General features: G+C 35.5%; 2 protein-coding genes across 3 annotated transcripts in view; one reads left to right on the top strand and one right to left on the bottom strand.

Moving 5' to 3' along the window:
• Positions 1-1,011: 1,011 nt before the first annotated feature.
• Positions 1,012-23,162, bottom strand: part of FBXL13 (F-box and leucine-rich repeat protein 13) — a gene marked incomplete at its 3' end in the record, with an annotated part of 63,167 nt that continues 41,016 nt past the window's right edge. Inside the window, exons 12-19 of the mRNA XM_010195125.1 lie at positions 22,872-23,001; positions 16,657-16,755; positions 15,916-16,033; positions 15,623-15,785; positions 14,093-14,212; positions 12,943-13,069; positions 5,516-5,599; positions 1,012-1,146 (exon numbers count right to left, since the gene is read on the bottom strand). Of these exons, the coding sequence (XP_010193427.1) occupies positions 1,012-1,146; positions 5,516-5,599; positions 12,943-13,069; positions 14,093-14,212; positions 15,623-15,785; positions 15,916-16,033; positions 16,657-16,755; positions 22,872-23,001 (976 nt within the window). The remainder of the gene's footprint in view (positions 1,147-5,515; positions 5,600-12,942; positions 13,070-14,092; positions 14,213-15,622; positions 15,786-15,915; positions 16,034-16,656; positions 16,756-22,871; positions 23,002-23,162) is intronic.
• The window catches only part of LRRC17 (leucine rich repeat containing 17), a 17,575-nt gene continuing 17,177 nt past the window's right edge, over positions 22,765-23,162 (top strand). The window contains exon 1 of one of the 2 annotated variants that reach the window (XM_010195122.1): positions 22,765-22,931. The gene's annotated coding sequence lies outside the window, so the exon portion shown is untranslated. The remainder of the gene's footprint in view (positions 22,932-23,162) is intronic. The other variant, XM_010195123.1, reaches the window with a different exon arrangement.

Here is a 23,162-nt window from a genome sequence, read left to right as displayed (position 1 = left end):
ATAAATAAATAGCAGGAAATAATTGTATCTTTTCAGATATCTAGACATCCTGAATGAAAGTTAGTTGAGCAGCTTTCCTAAAGAGATGTTAGTTAATTGAATATGGCTGCAACTGCACATAGTTTTATTGGTAATAAATACTTGCTAAAACACAATATACTACACTGGACTCACCAAAGCACACTGAGACAGTGGGAAGCACCAGCAAATCCATCACAGTAACTCTGATATTAAGGGAATATTCATCTAGCCCTTGGATGACTAGTTTTCCTAATTTCCTTCTAGCAGTCAGAAGAGAGACAGAGGATAGGAGAACTGAGTATAGGTTCCCTGGCTGAAGCTTCATAGGAGCACTTCTCTCCACTGACTATAAAAAGCAGCCTAAGGAAGACTCCCTTCCACTGTATATATTCAAATACCTCAGAAATTTTATTTTCCAAAGGACTTTGTTTCCTGGGCTTAGAATGTTCAAAATAATTAAACATGAGTTTGTATCTCTGGCACTTTTAGGAACTACTACTATTTTCAACATAGCCACTGCCCTGCCACGTAAAGGTACCATGCCCCAGTTTATGCTTCACTTGGGTTCAGAAAAAGCACTGGAAAAAAATAAAGCATGAAAATACCAAGAGTTATTAAAACAAAGACACTGCCCTTTGGAAGCAGCTACGCACCAGAAGCTGGGAGAGTATTTGCAGGAAGTATCACTAAAAGCCCTTCTCTCCTCACCCTTCCCTAGACATCAACCCCTGGAGAGAGAAACTTCCACCTGATACAGCACAGACACCTTTATGTTGTAACTGCAACCATCAGAAGAACGGCAAACACTCTCAAGAGCCAGGTCTCAGTACTTAAAACTCACGGAAATTTAAGCTCTGATTTCTAAATTAGTTGAGCGTGTTGCAGAATTGTGACAGGACACAGGTGCCAGCAGGTCAGATTTCTGAACGAAATACTATGTACTTCTTTGGCACAGCAATCCCAGAACGATTGCCCATTTCTTATACGTACAGTTGGACAACCCGCTATGTTGACAGATGTTAATCTGTGGCAGTGAAATGCCAATGCTTTCACAGTTTCATCCGTCAGCTGAGGGCAGCAAGAGAGGCAGCAGCGTTCCAGGTATTTTGTGCCCTTGCAGAACTCCTGAAAGAGCGACAAACAAACCAGTCATCCTAATCTATTTTTTCTCAATTTACAACACATTTACATCAACCCTTTGATCCACTGCAGGCACTTCAGTCTTCTCAGTGCCCTTTATTAGTAGTGAAGTCATTCAGCAATTGGCTGTGAATGTCACTAGAAAAGAAGGGTTGCATTAAGAGATTTTTTTCCATTGCTTATATATTATACTATATGTTCTTTAGACTAACATTCATATAAGTTTCATTGTATTATTAAAATACGTCGAATCTGGATTCTTTAAATTGAGCAGAACTCAGAACCCAAACATTTGTGCTTAAAGGGCCAGCCCCAAGTACATTTACTCTTCTACTCTCTGCACATGCCTATTTTTTTTATATATTCTTTTCTCTCTCTTTTTTTTTTCCCCCCTCCAAAAATGAACAAAGTCTATCTGTATAAATGACATTATTTTCTTGGAAAGGAACAGGTAACCATCTCAGGACTGTAGTTCTGAGTTCTGATCTGCTCTGTGGAGCTCAGGCCAGCTAACTGCGGCTGAAGTGCCACGTAATTCCTGTTTCCTGCTGTGGTACCTGTTGACTATGATTTCTATCCTCATTTTTAGAGCAAATAAGCACCTGAAGACCCTACTGACTTCAATTCCAGCACCTTTGTAACTCAGGTATGAGCTTTTTCATGCGCCCTGTAAAACAGATTATTTGAGTTTTTGTTTTGTTTTGCAAAAGTATTAGAATGTGAGTGTTTTAACTTAGAACTGGTTAGAGTGGACAATTCAGAATTTATAATAATTGGCTTCTGTACCTTTCCTATTACAATCTTCGCTCTACAGCACTTTGTTACCTGCAATGAAGAAACATTCTAAACCCAGTAACTGAATGGTTTTTATCCATGTGGGATAGAAACTGCACTCCGTTCTGAATCAGGGCTCAGATGTGATGACTTAATCACTGCATTCTCAGCTAGGGTATGTAGCACAACCTGAAGGCAAAATTTCAATGCCTGTGAGATATGTTTATCTTGTTTTTACTGGCATAGTTTGCCTACATACATATTTTAAATATCCGTCAAAGTTAGGTTCTGAATTTGCTCTTAAGTTTAAGTCTACCACTACATTCTTTTGCAAATAGCACTAAAGTCACATTTGCAATCGAAGGGAACGGAGCTTTGTTTGCTCTCTTCATCTCTGTATCCCTGGTTCGATGCCTATAAAGAAAATAATAGAAGAGCTTGTGAAGATAAATAATGTTTGCAAAACATTTAGACACTAAAAAGAATTGGATACCATCTGAAGGAAATAACATACTCTTCAAACTTATTTCCAGTTTTAATCCTGTGTAAATAAGACATGAAGACACACACAGGCATCAATGAAAATATAAAATACTATATTGCTGCTCATTAAGTAAGCATCATCTGAGTTATGAATGAGCAGATATCCTATCTACAAAATATGTGATCACATCAGTATTACATACTGTTACAATGCCTGGAAACAAGTAAAAGAATTAACACTGTACAGCCAACATCAGTTCTGTTTGTACTATTTTTGGTTATATTATTTAGTTATTTTACAACTTTCCAGCAATTTACCTTAACAGTGTTAGTAAAGTCCTATTAATATACATTTTCTTTTCATATGATTTAATTATTCTTTATATAATCAAAGGATAACCAAGTAATGCAGCGTGCTGTTGCATTATGCATGCAGTGTTCCTTTCTAAAAATATTCCATAAAGATATATCTTCTTTAGATTTGACTTAACAAAAAAGGGCTTGCCATTTTGTTCTGAGTTACTTCACACACTTTCTTCTTCCTCCTGCCCTCCCTAGATTCACAACAACATCGCTTCCATAACTCCTACACATACTCCCTGCTGAGGCTTTCTTCCGCAAAAGTTCAAATTCACATGGCAGACAAGGAAAGCATAAACACTTCTTTTCTCACAGTCTTTCTTTTGAAGTTACTCTATGTAGTGAGACAACTGGAACAGCTTCATAGCCATAAGCACAGCACAATGTAGAAGTGAATATTCTTCTTTGAAAGCAGCAGCACTGCACTACATGACTTTCCATGAGGTACACAAGATGTACATACTTGGACACTGTTTTGGTTAAAAACATGGGACTTTACACAGAACATTCATGAAAGGCAAGTCAGAATTATTCCTAATGGCCTGATGTGGATGCTGGGTAACAAGATTCAATCCAGATGCATCCCTTGTGGTGCAGCAACAACTGACTCATTCTTACAATATATGGTTATAAAATTATCAATGTTGGGGCTTTATAATGGAAACAGCGAAGATGACTGCAATTTACATGATGACACTGTCTGTACCTGTGGCTTTATGATCTGCGAGCATTTATGGGCATGACATTTATATCACTAAAAAACATGATTCAAGCATTTCTGTTACATATGGTAAGGGACAATTTTCAGTTACAGAAAAAAGTATTTGGATGTAAAACTTTTTTCCTTCCTAACAAGAGGGATGGTTCTTTTTTCTACTGTAAAGTTACCAACTAGTGTTTATTTCTTACATTGTTCTGAAACACAAAGCAGTAAATCTGTGTAATTATATCAATTTTATCAAGTCTTCATAAGGACTTAGGTAAACTTCAAGCAACCTGTGGTGAGGAATTTCACAGTTTAACTATACATTTTTGAAACAGTCATCTCCTTTTCTTCATTCTGAATTTTCAAACTAGGTTCATTTCGTGCTCACTAGCTTATGTATGGAAAAACCTGACCCCTATCCACCCTTTTCATGCCACTTGCAATTGAACAGATCTTAGTCGTATTCCCTCAGCCATCCTTTCCAGACCGCAGGTTCCTTGCTTACTTATCTGTTCCTTTTATGGAGATTGTACCATACCTCTGATCATCCCTATTACCCTCTCTGAATCTTTTCCAACTTCCAGTGCAATGCTTTACCCATAAAAAGAATTACAGTAACACTAAGTGATTTTACAAAAACAAGACAATAAGTACTATTAAATCATAAATTAGTATCTAGTTACTGCTGTGATGATAACGTAAGTCTAATAAATATTTGTATGGTAAGTCTCCTGGTTGACTTTCATTAAAAAAGCAAGAGTCAGTAAATCAGAAATATAAACAAATTCATAAGCATTGTAAAATGAAATTCACATACTGTATTAGTATTAATATTGCTATGATAATTGCTGATTAGTCAAGAGAAAAGATTTTATCACTGTGTAACTTCATAACTTATCATCAATGTAAATAACTGCCCTTGTGGCAACTTCAGTTTGTACCTTTTTTATAATTAATTTCCTGTCTGATTACTTTATCGAGTTTATTTACCTTGGGAAATTTCATAGGCTAAGTTTGACATCAGAATACTATGCAATACATGTTTTAACCTAATCTTTTTATTTTAAGAACAATATCTAGCTTTATATTGCCCAGATCCAATATTAAAATTTTAAAAGCAGATTATATGATTTTTTTTTTATGGAAAAAATGAAGTTTAGTAAGATTCAATAGATGTCTTGCTGTGAGCATGATGAGATATTTAGAACAAGAAGTCAGTATTTGAAAAATCTATCTTAAAGTACATTTAGTCCATTTTTCAGCAGATTAATTTCATCATTAGATATGAAAAACAATGCATTTGATGGTTTTGTAGGAAAATTTTAAAGCTTTTACTCAAATTATGACACAGTGCAATTTATGCTATTTTTTCCATAAAACAAATAAAACATCCGTTCAATCTGGAGAAGATGCACATGCATTTCTTATTGAAACATAATTTGTTATTTTTAATCACAGTAATCATACCATTTATGCTGGTAAGAAGTATGCCTTTAGAGGTATATTGAGACATATTTCTGTGACACTAAGAGATAACAACGTGTAGCAATACATCAGCACCACATGTAAGAGACTAAAAGAAATTTGAGTATTCCATTGAGCTAGGCATGCTAAGTCATCTAAATACGGCATTCAACAAATGACTGACTAAGGAAGCAGAAAGCAAGACTTGAAAGCCGACATCAGTGACAGGAAAAGCATGTTTTGGATAGAAATTGGTGAAGGATTTGTAAAGCTAGCTAGAAATTTAGACTGTAATTTGCACAGTGCAATTCAGTAGAAATTAAGGCTTTTGTGGAGTGAATTTCAGAGTCAAGCAGAATTCAAGATGCATTAGAATCCATGAAAGGAATGAAAAAAAAATGGAAAGGAATGAAAGGGGAGAATCATATGTGAGAGTGAGAGTGTGGAACAGTGTAATGAAGAATGAATAATGACATACAGAGTAAAATAAGGTCAGTTTTGGACAGGGTTAATTTGAAGAAATAGAGAGGCTTCCAGGAAACAGCAAGAAGAGAGGTGAATTCTTACCTGAATTCCAGTATCACTGATGTTCTTGCATTCTGATATAGAAAGTTCCTTTATGTTTCCATGGCGTCCAAGGGCTCTCAAGCCCTAAAAAAATCCAGAAAAAAAAATCTTAAAAATCAATACACAAAATGATATAATTACATACTGTAATTAAACATTTAGAACATATAGTCAATAATATCCCATGCTTGTATATTAAAGCTTCTATCTAAGAATTATAGCACCTTTTAAGACATTCTCTTCAGCAGAATGCACATAGTTCATCCTCTAATTCTTGCTCGAAGTATGTACAAGGGTTAAAAATTCTTTGCAGAAACAAATAAATCGAGAAAGCAAAAAATTAGACTTCCCTACATGTTCAGAAAGAAACTGAAGAAAAGTAGCGTGGTGTGAAATACTTCTGCAGGACACAGACCAGGACTCTTATAAAGCAAAATACATTTAGAGATCTCCTCCAAAATTTCGGTTTGAAAGAACTTTTCCCAAAATTTTTTGTTGGAAGAACAAAATACTATTTGCTATGAACAAATAGTATCTTAAAAATGCTGCCTTTATGATTTGCTTATCAGTAAGGTCTTCATGGCTACAGCTACAGTACAAGATAACACTTGAAACTGTGCAGTCATGCTCATAGTTGCATGAACAACCCCCATATTCAAGACTATAGGAAGTTGAAAACTTAGGTAATTCCTATTTTAGGAGTGCAAAAGGGTCTGGAGATGCTTTGTGACTTTTACTGCTTGTACATCATGAAATAGGACTGTGTTCTGATCCTAAACTCTAATCAGAAGGAGAATTAAATGTTGATTTTGTAAAATTTATTTTGATAGCCACAGTAGAATATGTCTGTCCTTCATATCAATAAACTTTACTGAAAAACAAAGTTATCGCTTTATTCCATATGGTTAATAAATAATCTACAATCAGGCAGTGAAGAGCACTGCACAGAGAGGAAATATAATCTTGAAAAAATAAGCACATGTGAATAGTGCCTGGAATCCAGATGTGGACACTGTAATGATAATGCTGGGAGAGTGCGGCTGGAGTTCAGATTTTGCAAATTCCTGAAATCTCACAGGCTGAATAAAAACAAAAAATGGAACAATGAAAGAGATTTCCAATCCTGGCTACTTATGAAAACAAAGACATTTGCATTTTTCTCAGCAGACACAGTTATGTGGTGACCATTACTTTCAACAGCTTCATGAAAATGTACAGATTCCAAATTTTTGTGGACCAGAGCACTCCTATTCCAGACAAAAAACAGTTATGTACTTAAACGCCAAATGGGTTTATGTCAGAACTTGAATTCCTTCCAGCAAAGACTGATAGTGATAGGTGTGACCTTCTTGCATTTTTCTTCATTTTAAACTGGCATCACTTTAATGTATTTGGTAATGAAATATTAAAGAATATTATAAAGATTTTTTGCTACATGACTACTAATACTGCTATGACTTCAAAGCTAATTTATAATCATTTTATACCATTAGAGTGACACTGAATCACAGAACAATCTTTTTTTTTCAGTGAAAATCACCTCTGAGGTGTTTCGTTAGTAATTCCAGATATGAGAAGGGAAAGACTGAAGATGTGGAAGGCAAGGAACATCATTAGGAACTGTCAATTACATAGAAAAACTATGAAAATAAACCTCTTCAAACAAGCTCTACAGAGGAAGTCAAATCTATCTGACAATTTTAACTATTATTTTTGTATCTAACATATATACAGAGAAGCCAATTATCACTAGTTTTATTAGACTTCCTTATATACTCAGTAGTAGCCCCTGATAAGTAACATCAGGCATACCCATCCAGGATACTGACCCACTTCTAGAGACTTTTATCTCCTATCCTAAGCCTCCAGACATTTTTGAAAGATATAGTCAGAGCTATGAAATTATTGTTGGAACTCCTGGAACTGGATTTTCCTGCACGGGTATTGTGCAGCAGACCAGGATCACCCACTCTGTGTGTTTACAAAAACGTGTTTCTCCTTTAAAATAAAGAAAACACAACAGATATCTTGGATCAATCTTCTGTTGCCATGGAAAATGGGAAGACTTTGTCCTGCATCTCTTGTATAGCATGTGTATTAACATTTCCATCTAGAAAACAACTTTAAAAGAAATTTATTCTTATCCAAGAGCTATTTTTTTCAAGCAATTTTAAAATTTTTGATTCTGTTTCTGTGTTATTTTTTTATTACATGAGGCCTACAAACACTTGCAGAACATCAAAATTATTGTTTCACCAAGGTTCTTCTAGATGAGAAAATGAGTATCTACTGTACCAGCTGGTGATGGTCTTCTCTTGCAGGAGACAGAAGTCATATGTGGCTATGGCATATCAAAGAACAACTCTATATTCACAAGCTGCAAGTCTCTGCCTTTCAGCTGCAGACTGCAATGAATATACTGTCTCTCACTAATAATAACCATGTGTTATTTTCAACTTTTTCCAAAATTTCTGTTCACATATCTCTTTCTAACCTTAAAGGTCAGCATCTGTAATGTATCTTTATGTTCCAGAGATATACAGATGTTACTTCCTGTTCATACCCCAAACCAAACAGACTGACCTCAAAGCGACTCCAGTCTTGGAAGGCAGCTCTTTAGAGGTATCTCCCATCTTTCATTTCTGATCAATTTAATATTAAATTACTCAGTTTATCCTCTAAAATGCTCAGATTTCCACATAGATTAGCCGCAGTCAGGCACCAGTTTCACAGATCAAACACTTACTAGAAGAGAAGAGTTTAACTCCTATCACGCATTATCATTTTGCTAATAACAGTAAATGTCTGGCTGAACAAAATTCAGTTTCAGATAGCAAAAACTTCTGGAAAATTGGTAAGTTCTTAATCAAATGTAGCTACACTGTTTGCAATACCTGAGCTGATATAGAGGTGGGTCAGACCTGTTTACAGGAACTGTAAAGACATTTTTCTATCGCAGTGCAGAAATCCCCGTGAATGACTTTGGGTATAATCAATACCATAAAATTTAATTTCTGTACCTAACCCTGTCTGCAGTTAGACCAGATTATAACTTACGAAATACACTTGCCACCATTCCATGACACTAAGTGCACACAACAGGGCTTCTTCCACTGTAACAAAATTTTCAACACTGCTAGGTACCATTCATTCCTACCAATTTGCACTGGGACTCAAGGTGTTAGCACATCTGGCATCGATTGCAATGACTCTCTGTGTTATTATTTCCTATTTCTATGCAGAATTAAGTTGCTAAGTCTTCAGGTCAAAGTCTGTCTTTATTCTCCCAAGCAAACTAGAGTGCTAACATCTGAATTTGAGTGCATTGTAATATTTTTTAACATTTCCTTTTCCCTGTCTTGGGAATGCGTGTGATTTGTTACATCCTTTCCTTTGGTAATCAAAAGCAACTAATTCATTTGCAGTCTGTTGCTGCATATATCTATTAGAACTGATAATATTTTTTAACTTGCAAAAGGCTGTTTCTCAGTGTGACTGGCCAAGTTTTCTAACAGACCAAATTGTGGAGCTGGGCTATGGATTCAAGTCACCATAGATTCAGAATCCTACTAGGAGTGGAAAGAAATTACTTTTGATAGATAACTGTGGAAAGCCAAAATGCCATTTTTGGGGGTTTTCCACCTATTTAGAAACTTATTATTAAAATATTAGTAAATATTTATTTTGCAGCCTGGCCTTCAGGACCAGCCAAAATCTGCATTAAGTACAAACACATAATGAAAAAAAAGTTGAGCTGTTTATACATCCCTATAGGCACTACTCCGGCATTTCCAATGATTACAAATTGTCCTCAACTTTAAGGAGTAACTACACATAGCACACAAAAACTCTGTGACTGATTAGCTGGCTACAGAGAATTCCTGAGGAGGCATTTCAGCCAGAAGATGGAATGGGGCCTCAGATTGTAGCAAGAGAGAATTTAATGCATGACAGTCATGGCAGAAGAAAATGCAGTAGCAAAGAATATTTATCTGTATACTTCATTTTTCCTTTTTATCTTTGATTTCACAAGTGTATCAGAGTTCTCCCCCTTTTAAAGTATTTTACTTATTTTTTTATGTTTTATGGCTATTTTTTTCTCTCTCATAACACTGCATATAATTCACCCCTGATATTAAGCTTTCCTGAATCTCTCAGGGCATCTACTGTTTTTATTGCTGGATGCTCTATATAACTCAGGAGTCAACTAAGTTTCCTTAGCAATTCCTTTTATTATTCTTTGTTATGCTTTCTCTATCTAAATCCTGCTTGACTTAAAGACACTTTCTTCAAATGTCCTGACACTTCTATACTTCGTTTTTCTTCTTTATGTCCCAAGAAGACGGGTGGTCCAGGCCTCAGGCATCAGCAGCTTGTGGCGCAACAAGGAAAGCTAGACAGCTGCACGCTTTCAGACTTGGAGCAAAGCTGCCAAAGCTGCATCATATAGACATCAGAAAAGGTTCAAGACATTTTAACAAAAATACGAAGAGTATGAGAATAAAGCTTGTAACTAAAACTGCTTCTCTAACTCATGGAAACATTTTCACTGAGTGTGCTTTTTTAAGAAAGACAAATAGGTTTTGGCCCTAAATGCTAATGTTTCCAGCTCCACAAGAGAAGCTTAAACACCTTGCATAAATTGTAAATACCTTGACAATTGTATCTAAAATGACTTGTGATATTATCTATGCATTCATGAACATATTCACTACACTCACACTTTAAAACACTATGGTTCCTATTCCAGGGAGTTTAGAACAGCAAAACGTGAGGGAAAGCAATGGAGGATGCAGGCTAGCTAGGGAAAAAAGGGAGTTTTCTCAAAGAATTTCAAGGTAGTTTCTTCAAAGAACACAACATCTTTGCTCTTTCGCTGCGTTGGTTTTTTTTAAAGAAAGCTGCAAATAAGTTGCAAATATTTTAATTTCTAAGTCTTTTTTAAGTTGTTTATAACTGTAAGAAACCAATTTCAAGTACTTCAGAAATGACAAAACCAGAACAAATGTCCATTCCACTATTTAAAAACAGTTATTGAAACTTAAAAATGTGTGTTGTTTATTTTTAAAACATCAGTTTTGCATAAAGAAGGAAATATTTTCTGAAATGTTAAAGGATGAATGCTAAAATAACTGAGTGAATAAATTAGTATTTCAAATGTAACTGTAGGGCTTTTTATTTAATGTTATATGTTTCATGAGAGTAGAATGACATAGTCAAAGCCCTAATGAGAAAAGTACAGTGACTTCTGCAGTTTGCCAGCAGTTTCTCACATCCATAAAGCTGACATCCTCTTCAATGGATGATAATTGGTTTTGTTGGTCTTTGACTTGTTTAGCAAGACACTTAAGAACACATACAACTTAAATATGACTTAACATAAACTTCTCTAAACATAAGAGACACTTCTAATGTATTTTTATTATCACTACATCTTTTAATTACTGTGAGTCTACAGGGTACTGTAATTCTATTTTATTTTAATTAACAAGGTAATTTGTCAAGGACAATTCTGAGTCAATGTATTTCTTCTAAGTGCAACAAATTTCCTGATTGAAAACCAGACTGCAACAGGAACATTCACTTACTGAGCACCAAAGGAACTACAGAAGAAGAAGGCACCAACACTGGAAAAAATCTTCCATTTTTATTAAGTCAATCATACAGACACAAATCTGTAAGAAAATCTGACTTTACTATATCTTTTTTCCCCTGTCCTTCCCTTAAGTATATGCCATCAATATCGCAGTAGATTCTGCTCTGCTCTAATGGTCAGAATGATTCTGCTGTCATCTGAAAAAATCAGAAAGGAAAATTCTCTTGTGCAGTGCAAATCAGTGTTGTGCATTCTCTATTTTTCACACTAAATAGCAAGACAGCAAAAGCAAGAGATCTACTGCACAGATTACATAGAAGCCTCACAAATTTTTTTCAGCAACACAGTGTAATGGTGTTGGTTACTGCACATAAAACATTGTACTCTCTGCTACATTTTTAAAGTAATACTTACAAAGTCAAAATTGACAGACATCTTAATACAACTTCATCTATATGCTAATAAAATGCATACTATAATGTCAAAGCATACAAATAGTAGCTGATTACAAAACAGACTGCTAGATTTCCTTTTATCAAATAACGTTTTTAGTATTTATTAACATGGGTGAATGCTATCTACTTAAACACAGCAAACAGTACAAAACTGTAACAGTTTTGTAGCTAGCACTAGCAATCAGATCAGAAATTACAGAAATTATAAATGGCCAATTTCTGAGTTAATTTATCTGTCTTGTGGGAGGGAGGCAATTGAAAGCCTTAGAAAATCAGCGTAAGCAAAAGAGCTTGGCTTATTGCCGAGGTCATGGGTTGTGCTATGCGAAAACTAGAGTAAGAAGCAACACAGTATTTTAAAAGACCGGCTGTGGCAGACACAGAAGAAAATATTTATGTTGAAACACTGTGGGACTGTAATTCAAATCATTAAAAATTTCATTCAGATATGATTTTATGATATTTTAAATGATCACTTTAAATGAAGTCCTCCTGCATTTCCCAACCTTCTTTATTTGGCTTAATTTTGATGATTTTCTTTAAATTTTATTTTCAGGCCTCCATAAAAGATACAGGCATTTTAATTACTTTTGCACAAATTCTGTCTTAGAGCTAAGAATGAAAGTTCTTGGTCAGAATTCTGTTCCAACAGTGACTGAGTGAATAGTCTCTATGGCAAGGTTTCTTCAAGAAAGTCTCCTAGACTTCTGTGTTCAGTGAAAAGAGTTTGCGCCAAAAGTAAAAGGAACAGCAGACCTGGCTCTGAGCCCTGCACACAAGGCAGCACCTGCCAAGAACACCTAATGTGGAGGCCTGCAATGTTTAACCTGGCTCCCACACTCACTATTTTGCTTTCCAGAGTCTTAGCAACTTGACACATTGAAGATACCTTGTTAGTAATTCTTGCACTAGCAATTATTTTCTAGATCACAGAGTAGAGCAGTGTCTCTGCTAGAATTAACACTCAAGATTTTTCACCATAAAATCTAGTTCGTGGAAAACTCAATTTTTACAAACTTAAAAGCTAAAAATACCGATTTTTCAGTTTTCCTCAGGCCTAAGCATCCTGGAGCAAAATAATCCTGCTTAATAAATATTGTTTCAGATCAACTTTACTTCCTCTGTCTGACAGCTTCTGTTTCTCTCTTTCAAATGTAAGAAGTACCAACTTAAGAATTACCTTTTGTTGGTTACTGCTAATACATGGCAGTACTGTACATACTGTACTGTATGCATTTCTAAAATACCTTTTAGCAACACAACTCCACTGCTTCGTATCTCTGCAGGTTTTTAAATGAATGGGGTTTTACTGCATTTTTTTCAAAAAGCCCAGATAAATAGGAAACACATTCTTCACTCTTTAACCATATATCTACCATATCTGAGACGCCGGTTCCAGAGATATCAATGGATATCAATGACGACATATTTCCCAAGGCTTCAATTCCAGTGTCAGTCACATTTTCACAGTAACGCAGACTTAGATAGGTCAATTCATGACATCTAAATTAAATTTAAAAAACAGAAATGTCAGCTTTCCACTTATGCTACAGAAATGGAGCAAGTACATTTTTGTCATAACCCTTGCTAAGTTTAAATTAAATGAAAACATGGAAACCAAGGAACTCTATTACATAAAAATATTTTTTTGGTTAGTTTGATGCTTGATTTCCCCCCATCTTCAAATCTTGCACAGGAACTTCAAAGCTCGCTGGAACGACAGAATTCAGGACCCCACAGCTGTTCCCACACCTCACTACAGCTCTGCAAATAACGGTGCACAGCAAACAAAGACACTGCCAAGTTCTGCAAATCGGCACCATACATGGAAAACAGAATTTTACTGCATAAGTAGGCACAGTAAACTGTATCTTCCCATAACCAAAACAGAATACCTAAGAAATGTGATTCCTCAAACAGTGCATCTATGCTCAGAGCCTTAGGGGTAACTCTCCATCAGTAAAAAAAAGAGAAGGCAGTCCCTAGCTTTCCAGCAAAGATGCTACAATTATTCACTACTCCTGCTACAAAGCATAAACAGGGGCCTGCCGAGAGATCTGGTAAGGAGTGGAAAGACTGATTCCAATCTTCTCTGGAGAATTAAAAGTCATCTTTCAATTGCCAATACCGATACTCCTTCTGAGGAACTGGAATTGAAGGGGTTTAGCAATAACGTGGTTTTTGTTTTTGCAGATGTGTATTCACTGAGTTTAGAAAAATGTGACTTACACGCACTAATCTTTTAATGCAGTTTTGTCACTGACAACATCTTTTAAGCACTTTTTCCCCCTAAAATTAAGACTTCTCAGGTTTCCATATTTATATTGATGAGTTTCCCTTTATATAAGGGATCATTTTTTTAAGAGATACACAACACCAAAAGGGACTAGTCATTTATCTAGTACAATTTTCTCTTTACAGTTGGTTGTGTAATTTTACCCATTCGTTAACATATTAAGAACTTGAATATTAGAAATATACTGAAATCTAACCACACTAGATAAATATTGTACTGGACTATGGTACCTTTGTGCTATTTCTGTGACAGAAGCATCAGTGAGACCAATACAATTAGTCAAATTCAGCTCTCTTAGCTTAGCTCCTGAAGAACCTTGTACAAATGGCCTCACACCCTCATCACTGATTCTAAAAGAGAAATGTAGGAAATATTTATAATATGTATTTTTCCTGCTCCATACAAATCAATATACAATTTGCATTCATCAGCCCACATTGTAAATAAGCAGATATCAATAACGGGATTTTTTAAATAGCCTTTTAAACCCAAAAAGCAATTAGAATAATTAATGGCTCAATTAGAAACATGCCACTCTTTGGAACTGCTGAAAACCAAAACTTTCTGAAAAAAAGTCTGTAGGAGATTATGAGAAATTACATTGGTTCCAACACTTAGGTATGACCGCATTCCAGAAGACACAAAACCAGACATTCTGCCATGAATATGGGGCTTCCCTTGATTTCTATGAGAAATTCTTAAATGTTTCTAACACACAATCTGAACATTTTTAGCAAGACACTGTCCAAATAAGAGAAACATAAATACTAACAGTTCTTTCTGTGGTTTCATCTCTTGAGAGGAATTCTTTACCAAGTTCAGATGTGTTTCAATCCATAACTTTGCTAATGCTGAAACTTTTACAAGTATCTGCAAAAGCAATAAAGTAAGTACAAAGATTTACAATAGTTTTACAACTGCTTAGAAAGTTTTGTTAAGGTAATTCAGCAATTCTTTAGCAGTAGAGACAGTAGACACGTGTGCAAACACACTCACAGTCCAAGATCTGGCTAACAGACTGGAAAATCCAGTCCTCTAATGTTAAACCAGAAAAATGCAGGTGGCTGTCCCACTTGCCCAGCTGAGCTACCATCATGATGTCATGTTCCAGCACTTCTCAGCATCTACATGCAATGTTATCAGCTTTTTATACAGTATCTACAGGCACAAAAAGTACTTTAGTTACATATTAAAGCAGAATGACACAACTGAAGCAAATTAAAGACACACCTGAAGTGGAAAACTTCTTTCCACACCTGAGTGGAAAGTCTTCGCATTAAATATATCCTTCCGCTACAGCATAAATTACTATGTTGTCTTGGTAATTGTAAAATAATGGCAGTTTTGCTTCTATATTAGTACTAGATAGTTATAAAGTTTTACTTTAACATTCACAGAATTAAACAGTATCCAAGTTTTAATAGCTGTGGCACTGGAATTATCTTTGGTTATCATTTTCATCTTCTTTGTAGCCACATTCCAGTACTACAATATGTCATGGCTATTAAGTAATATTACAGCTACAGTTATTTTTTTTTTCTTGAACTGGAGCATTAACAAATGGATTTTGGAAAATATGATGCAGGAACAAAAAACTACTTGTATAAAGTATTTTTTTAAATACTAAGATACATGTATTAACATTTCAATAATTTATTTTTAGAAGTGATGGATGTCTTAACAGGATCTATTATGAGTATAATTAACTTTACTAAAATTCCTTTGCAATGACTTACAGAAATCTGGTTGTGATACAGTACCTTATGCAGTCTGCTACATTCAGTACAAGAATATGCTCCAATGGTGAAATCATCTTAAGACCAGCATCTGTAATCTTCCGGCAATCTGCCAGATGAATGTGTCTGATATATGGGCAGCATTTACTCATCAACTCAAAACTTAAATCAGTAATCTGGTTATTCCCTGTTGGAATATATAAAGATTTAAGTCATACATCTGACAAACATTAAGGAGCTGATCAAAATACTTCAGATTATCTGGATGAATTTTAAAAATACATAACTCTATTAATTTTGTGAATTACTATACTAACCTTCAATGCTGACCTTGGCAAGTTTACATCCAGCAAGGGCTTTAAAGGTTGTATCAGAAAGATGCGGAGAGTCAAGAAAGACAACTGACACTATCTGTTGGCATTTTTCAACCAGAGCCTTCGAAGGGAAAAAGGTGAGATAAAATACTCATATACCTATGCTGTCATGCAACAATCAATCAGCAAATGTTCTGCATATAATACCAAAAGTTACAATTTCAAACAAACAGTTGTAATCCATTTTAACAGTAACTTCTAGACAATGAGTAGTATATGAACTACTGAAATTCTCCATGTAATTATTACATTTGGGAACAGAAGGAAAAGAAGTAACTGGAGACATGAAGTATGGCAGACACCCGAGACAGTGATCTAGTTAACAATCACTTTTGCAGAAGCCTGCAAATTCTTTCTGATGGGCAAAATCAGTAGCAGAATGCTGTTCCCATATCTTTGCTTTAACACTGAAAAAACTGGAAAAGTCTCATTTATCAACTGGAAGACAATAATTCAGTCATACCAATGTAGCAAAAGAAGACAAGACAACAGAAAACAGAAAGTTTTCTGAAAGTGACCAAGATTTATAAACATAATTAGATAACAGATTTTAAAAACGTTTTTGGGGATAAATTCTCTTGTTAAATTTTATCTGCATAACTTTCTTTAAAGTCAGTTGAGAGGATAACTCAGCTTTAACATTAGAAAATTTCTCAAAGTACAGACTTATTTTTGATTTCTTACTTGAATACATCTGTCTGTAAGAGTTGGCATTTTGTTGATTAGCAAATCTTGTATCCTACTGCAGCCATTGGCAATATTTCTGAAGCCTTCAACTGAAATCTAAGTAAGAAATAAAATAGTTATGTCTTAGCAAGCCTAACAAAATCAATACAGGAAAGGCTTGAGATATATTCAATACTTTAAAATCAGATGTACCTAAATGCTTACTAAACCAAGAAATGCATTAATCCCATTAAAAGAAAAACAAACCCATAAGGTATACATATTATTCTGAAGTTTTAACAACATAATCCAAATCCAGGATCTGTTCCAAAAATGTGTCTACTAAGCAAGTAAGGGTAGGGTAGAACAATTTCTACAGTCAACACCATTTACAGGAGTAGCAATGAATGTCCCTGTCACACTCTTGTTTTTCCAACCCCAAGGTATTCACAGATGGCAGATGTTCACATCTAGTTTGAAACAAGGTGTGAATGTGGTAAAGTATCTTCATTGTTTTTTCCAGATCCACAGTAAAATATGTGTTAAATTCAGATAGGATACAAAGAAAGATCCTACGCAATCACAATAAAATGGAGTTCATTCACAGAATCCTTCAGGTAGAACCACATCACCAACTCTGCACACCCTAACAGAGCAATATTCAGTGAAAGCATGAATGGACAGATGGATCTGTCAATTCAGTTCATTCCCTTTATCACTCCAGGGAGCCAATTTTTCAACTGCCCAAATTCAATGGGTGTCAGTTCACTCTTGGGCATATGCAGTAGTTTCTTTCTTACCTAACCCTGCAACAGCCTCCTCCCTGTTGGCTCTCAAGCAGTGCAACAGCAGAAGACAGCAAATTTCTACAACATGCACCAAGTAGTTTAATATGTTAAAGTGAAATAAATCACCCTCTTGAAATTTCTACTTGAGAGGTGGATTTCTGGTAATTGAGTCATGTTCTTGGTCCATATACTACAAAGAGCAAACCATTCTCAAGAGACGAGAGGGTATGTCACATCATGCAGTTTGTTGCAGTACATGGTAATAACACTGTCTGTTATAAACTAAACACGACGCCTTTCAAAAGAAGACTGAGGTTTTCACTCTTCTGAAAAAACAGCTACAGTTTGTTAAGCAGTTTGAATATGCTTTAGCTGTTATGACAGTAGGATTTCCCCTTGTAATTGCTGAACAGATTTTCTATAATGTGAAGGAATAACTCTGCTCTCAAGGAACAGTCACTCAAGAGCTGAGATAGTGCAGAACATGCCACGTTCAGCTGTCCTTGTTGTTCATACTGAAGAGGTTTTGTAAGATACAGTTCAAATGCATGTCACCAACTACTACTGACTCCTGTGACTGCTACTCAAAGAAAGATATGGGGCTTAATGGAGCCTGCTGCCAGTTGTTCTTGGGATTTTTTCTTACCATGAACACATTGTACTCGGAAGCCATTTCACTGAGCAGTAAGATAAATATTTGTGAGGCTTCCAGGTTGTTCTGATAATTGTAGAAGAGGAATCACAGTTGAGAGGACTTACAAACCAGGGAAACAGGTAGGAAAAATGCTAAGCCAAGAAAGTGCCAATAATACTGATGGTGATTTTAAAAATGGGCTGCAAATGCTAAAGCCTTTGTTTACTCCACTGAAATTAGGAATATAACTGAGGTGTCTATGTTAGACAGTTATGAAACCTGGGATGTCTGTATAGCAAACAGCAAGAAAGATCTCAAGACAGATCAGACCTGAAAAAGTCTGAATCACCTCTGGAGACCTCTCTCCCTCTCTAATTGTTGTACAGATAAACTAAGGTAATTTTCTAGGCACTACTTTAAGTTAGATGCCTAAAATAAAGCAAAATTCTCATTCTCAAAAGTACAGATAGTAGGTAGAAGTTAATCAGATCAAACTCACCAATGCTGAGGCACAGAAGTAGCATATCTGTTTCTGGACTTCAGTAATGATTGCATAATGTTAACTGCAGTCTAAAGGACTTTTAATCTCTTTGTCTGGAAAAACACTGTTTGCTTAACACAGCCATTTGATACCACAAATAGCAGCGATCCAGTGTTTTCCTCCATGCAGGCCAAAAGCAATTATACTGAAGTAGCTAATAATACCCCTGCACAGATTGTTTCAGATTTTTTTTCTCTTCAACTGTTTTTTAACCTAAAGCTGGATAATGGATCCTGGGCATCAGGTTGAGAAAGTTCCAGTGTGAAACACATTCAGAATTAGTCAACATTTAGATGCTGCTGCCATACCATAATTACTGGTCTTATTTTCCTTTATTCCTAGAACAATAAAATCTTCATCTTGAATTTCTTTTCTACAGCCCCTATGGATTATCTATGAAATGTCAGGTGCTCTTGAAGATAAGGTGTAGATAAGGTTTGCACATTTTGTGCAAATTTTAGGAAATCAATTGCTTTCTGAACTCACTTGGAATTTCAATGTCTAATAGATTGCCTCAAGAGTGAACAGCTTGACCTGAGAAACCATGTTAGGATACATATGGAGTTTAATGCTGCATTCTTTGCTCCAGATCAGTAAAATCCCACTTAAACCTCCTTCTTCAAACCAATTGTGAGGGAGGATGCTTTGAAGCTTATTATGAGTCTTTGATCCTATAAAATTCTGCAAAACAGACTTCTCCTGCATGACTCAGTAAGATCATTTTATTAATGTATTATTTTTCTTGCATGTAAAGGATCAAAAGTCAATGCAATTATTGAATATAAAATATAATTCCTTGTCTGTGAGAAGTTTTCAGTCTAATATGTAAATGACTGATTTGGGTTTTCTTCTTAACTGTATGCTAGTATTCTGTGATCTGAAATGAAAGTACATCAAACCAACATGGAGGAATCACAGAATCACAGAATGTTAGGACTTGGAAGGGACCTCTGAAGATCATCCAGTCCAACCCCCCTGCCAGAGCAGGATCACCCAGACCAGGTCACACAGGAACACATCCAGGCGGGTCTTGAATGTCTCCAGAGAAGGAGACTCCACAACCTCTCTGGGCAGCCAGAGAGGAAATCACAGCTGAAGAGTTGTCTCCATAGATTTGGAAAATAAATGTAGTGAAAAGATTAAATGCTTGTAAGAATGTCAAAATTAATTTAATTTCATCTTTTTACAGTTTCTTAATTCCAAAGAATAGGAACACACTGAATTTTTATCCAGGTTTTGGCTTATTTGCTACACATACAGTACTGCCTTAAAATTCCTTCTTTCTCTCCCTGGTCGATTGTATTTGTGGAATCCACCCTGCAAGGCAGAGCGCTGTCTGCAGCACAGAGGGGATTCTGAAGAAACGCTGTTCTATGACTCTGGTATTGCCAATGCACCGTGAGTGCAGGAACTTGAAAATCAGTGTCCAGGATGGAGGAAGTACTCCTGTGCTGCACGAGGGACTATTTTTTTTTTAAATTCTGTGTTTGACAAGAATGATAAAATGAATTGTGATCTCCTTTCAGATGTTTGGCACATTACATGATGGCTTGCCTCCACATGTTATTTTTCTTCTAATCTTCCAGTGTCCAAAAAAACCTTATATTAATATACTCCTGAATTAGCATATTTCTAAAAAAAAACCAGAATAGCACATGTGTAACTTATAATAAACTATTCTTCAGTTACATGAGTTTGAACTCAGGCAATGTAAACAATGAGTCCTCTTCTTCAATAAATAAAGAACACGGCTTAGATCTTCTCCCCAAGTGATGGCCCCTTTTAACTACTTGATACATCTGAAGCAGTCAGAATGTGACAGCTGCCAAAATAAGAATTCTCCCAAAGAAGCCAGAGCAGGAGGAATTCAGATGGTGAAAACAGGTGAAGCCTATATGTTTGCCAATACCTTCTCTGACATCACCATAAACGCTGCAAGATATCAAGCAATGAAAGGGTCAAATTTATTTTTCCCAGTGGCTTGTGATCTATTATCCAGCTGTTGTAAACCACAGTAATTGATAGGCCACTCTAACAGTGTGCCCCTATTTTGGGGCAGAAGAGTTCTAGTCTGAAAATCATCCATAGATGTTGGCACCAAGGCAAAAAAGTCAATTTATTTGAAAATTTCCATGTTTCTAACTTAATTGAAGATATCTCTCATCAAACTGTTCTAGTTGCATAATCTCAATCTGTCGGTAAATGACATGCAATTGCTTCATACTCTTCTGTTTTTTCAGTTTTGTGTGTAATAGCAGAAAGTTTACCACCTATACTATTCAGCATCAGAAGCAGGACAAAGAAATCTTACGCTTTCTAGGCAATTCTGAGAATATCAATGGTGTAATAGGACACCTTTTGAGAAGAACACAAGAGAATCTCTATATTTTTATGAAGATATCTTGAAACTCATTAATGAAACTATTTAGCACCTGTTTCATAAAAATACAACCTTAATTACTGAGATTTTATGCAAAAGACCCATACCTACAATTCACCCAGTATCATTACTGTGTATTAATTTAATAGTAAAAGGAAAGACTGCTTTGTTTTATGAGAACAGACTAGAAAATGTATGCTTAATTCCCAGATTTCTGTCAACTATGTTTTAACAAGCTATTTGAAAACCCTGGTCCTCAAGTTGGCACTCACAAAATCAATAGCATAATTCTCCATTTCACTGATGGGCTTTCTAAATAGACTTTCAAATCCTACAGTAGTAATGGTAATAGAAGAACTCATATAAAAAGAACTGTAATGTTAAATTGGAGGAAAAAACAGGAAACAGAAAAAAACAGGAAAAAGATATATTCTATAAAATATACATTCTGTTTTATAGAACACGTTTTAGCATAATTTTAATGTTTATACTATAGCTTCACTACATTTTTCTAACTAATTCTGAAACCTTATAGAAGTTCCCTTGGGTTTAGTTCATCCAATGAAGGGAAGAAAAAAGAGAATTCTTTCTTATTAAAATGCTTTCTGCAACAGTGATGTAATTTGATGCTCTTTTTGGTTTTAACTGTTTACTTAAGTACTCAGTCATCAACATTAAGCACTAATCCAGAATCACCGGGAAACCCAAAATGGAGGAAGCTGTGGAATCCCTTTCAGAGCTCCAAACACACTGGTGAGCAAACCCAATTTCCTCTGGAAAGGGGAGGACTGTGGTTTTCCCAGTTCAGTGATGACCACTTTTTGCTGACTACTATTAGATCATGCTTTCTCGAGGCAGATCCTTACAGCTCATGATTACACTTGAGAACAATCAGGAATGTTGCTTTTGGAAAAAAAGAACCAATTACTGACATTTTGAAAATGTAACTCAGAGGTAGGCAGTTCTTAACTCTCCTCTAACCCCAGCCCTCTTTTCCAATGTCACACTGTCACCACACAATAGTCTCAGCGTGATTCTCGGGAGCAAGGACCAGACACTCCCAGTAAGGAGCAGTCAGAACACAACTGCTTCATCTGCCTTCATCCCTGCTTCTAAAAAGGTTTTGTTAGATGGGAAGTTAAACCGTTATATTCCTCAGACTCCATCTCTTTAACACTTCACATTATTCTGTAATCTGGAGAACCTTCTCAGTGTTTTCTTTTAAAGAAATATACATGGGAGTCTTTATTAAAACATTGCCAGACTTTTATTGCCTTACAGTTTGGCATTTCGTATTGCTTTCTACGTATGTTTCAAGACACAGTACATATTTGAAAGTTTCTAAAATAGTACCAGATTCTAAAACCTTGGTTTTCTTCAGAAGTTGAATAGGAGCCTAAAATAATCCAAACATTAACTATTTTAAATTTCAGTTATAAATACTACTGCAGTTTATATATCAAACCAACATAAAATAGTAACAAAAGTTTACTTTTTAATTAATTTCCTTCTCAGGAAATCATGTGTAAATTTGTATTTTTCTAGCGTAGGTGGTTTTTTTTGTTATCTTATTAAAACTGCATTTTCAAAAGTCTTGATTTAAAATCCTAACTAAGCATGACATAGAATTAGTCTACAAAATACAAGCCTTGTTCTCATTATGCAGTAAGTACTTGCTGTTTATAGATCTGACAGTTTGTTGGAAGTGATCCAAACCTATAGTGCTATTATTCCTTAGCAAAATTTAAACAGCTGTAGTCATGTAATTCAAAACCCTGGAAGTCTGCTGCAGTGCTTGTTCTACTTCAGTATACCATGAACACAGGATGCAGCCAGTCATATAAAGGATTCTCTTCTTCACAGAATGAAAGAAAGACGTGAACTACAAACCTGGATGCAACCTGAGAGGTCCAAATAGATGAGCTTGTGACAGCCTTTTCCAGAGCCCAGGTACAGTAAACCTTTGTCTGTGAATTTTCTGCAGTGAGCTAAACTCAGATACTGTAAATTGGGGAAGCTGCTTTGAAAAAACAAACAAAACCAAAACAAAACAGAGGGCAAATTATTAGAAGGGTATGTTACAGAATCAAAAGAACATAAAATACTATAGTTAAAATATTCTGAAAATTACTGTAAAGAAAAGATGTTCAATATGAAATAGAATTATCTCCTTGCTGAAGT

The sequence above is a fragment of the Mesitornis unicolor genome, unplaced genomic scaffold (genome assembly GCF_000695765.1).
Source record: "Mesitornis unicolor isolate BGI_N332 unplaced genomic scaffold, ASM69576v1 scaffold2802, whole genome shotgun sequence".
Lineage (NCBI taxonomy): Eukaryota > Metazoa > Chordata > Aves > Mesitornithiformes > Mesitornithidae > Mesitornis > Mesitornis unicolor.
This window is presented reverse-complemented; position numbering and strand designations above follow the sequence as displayed.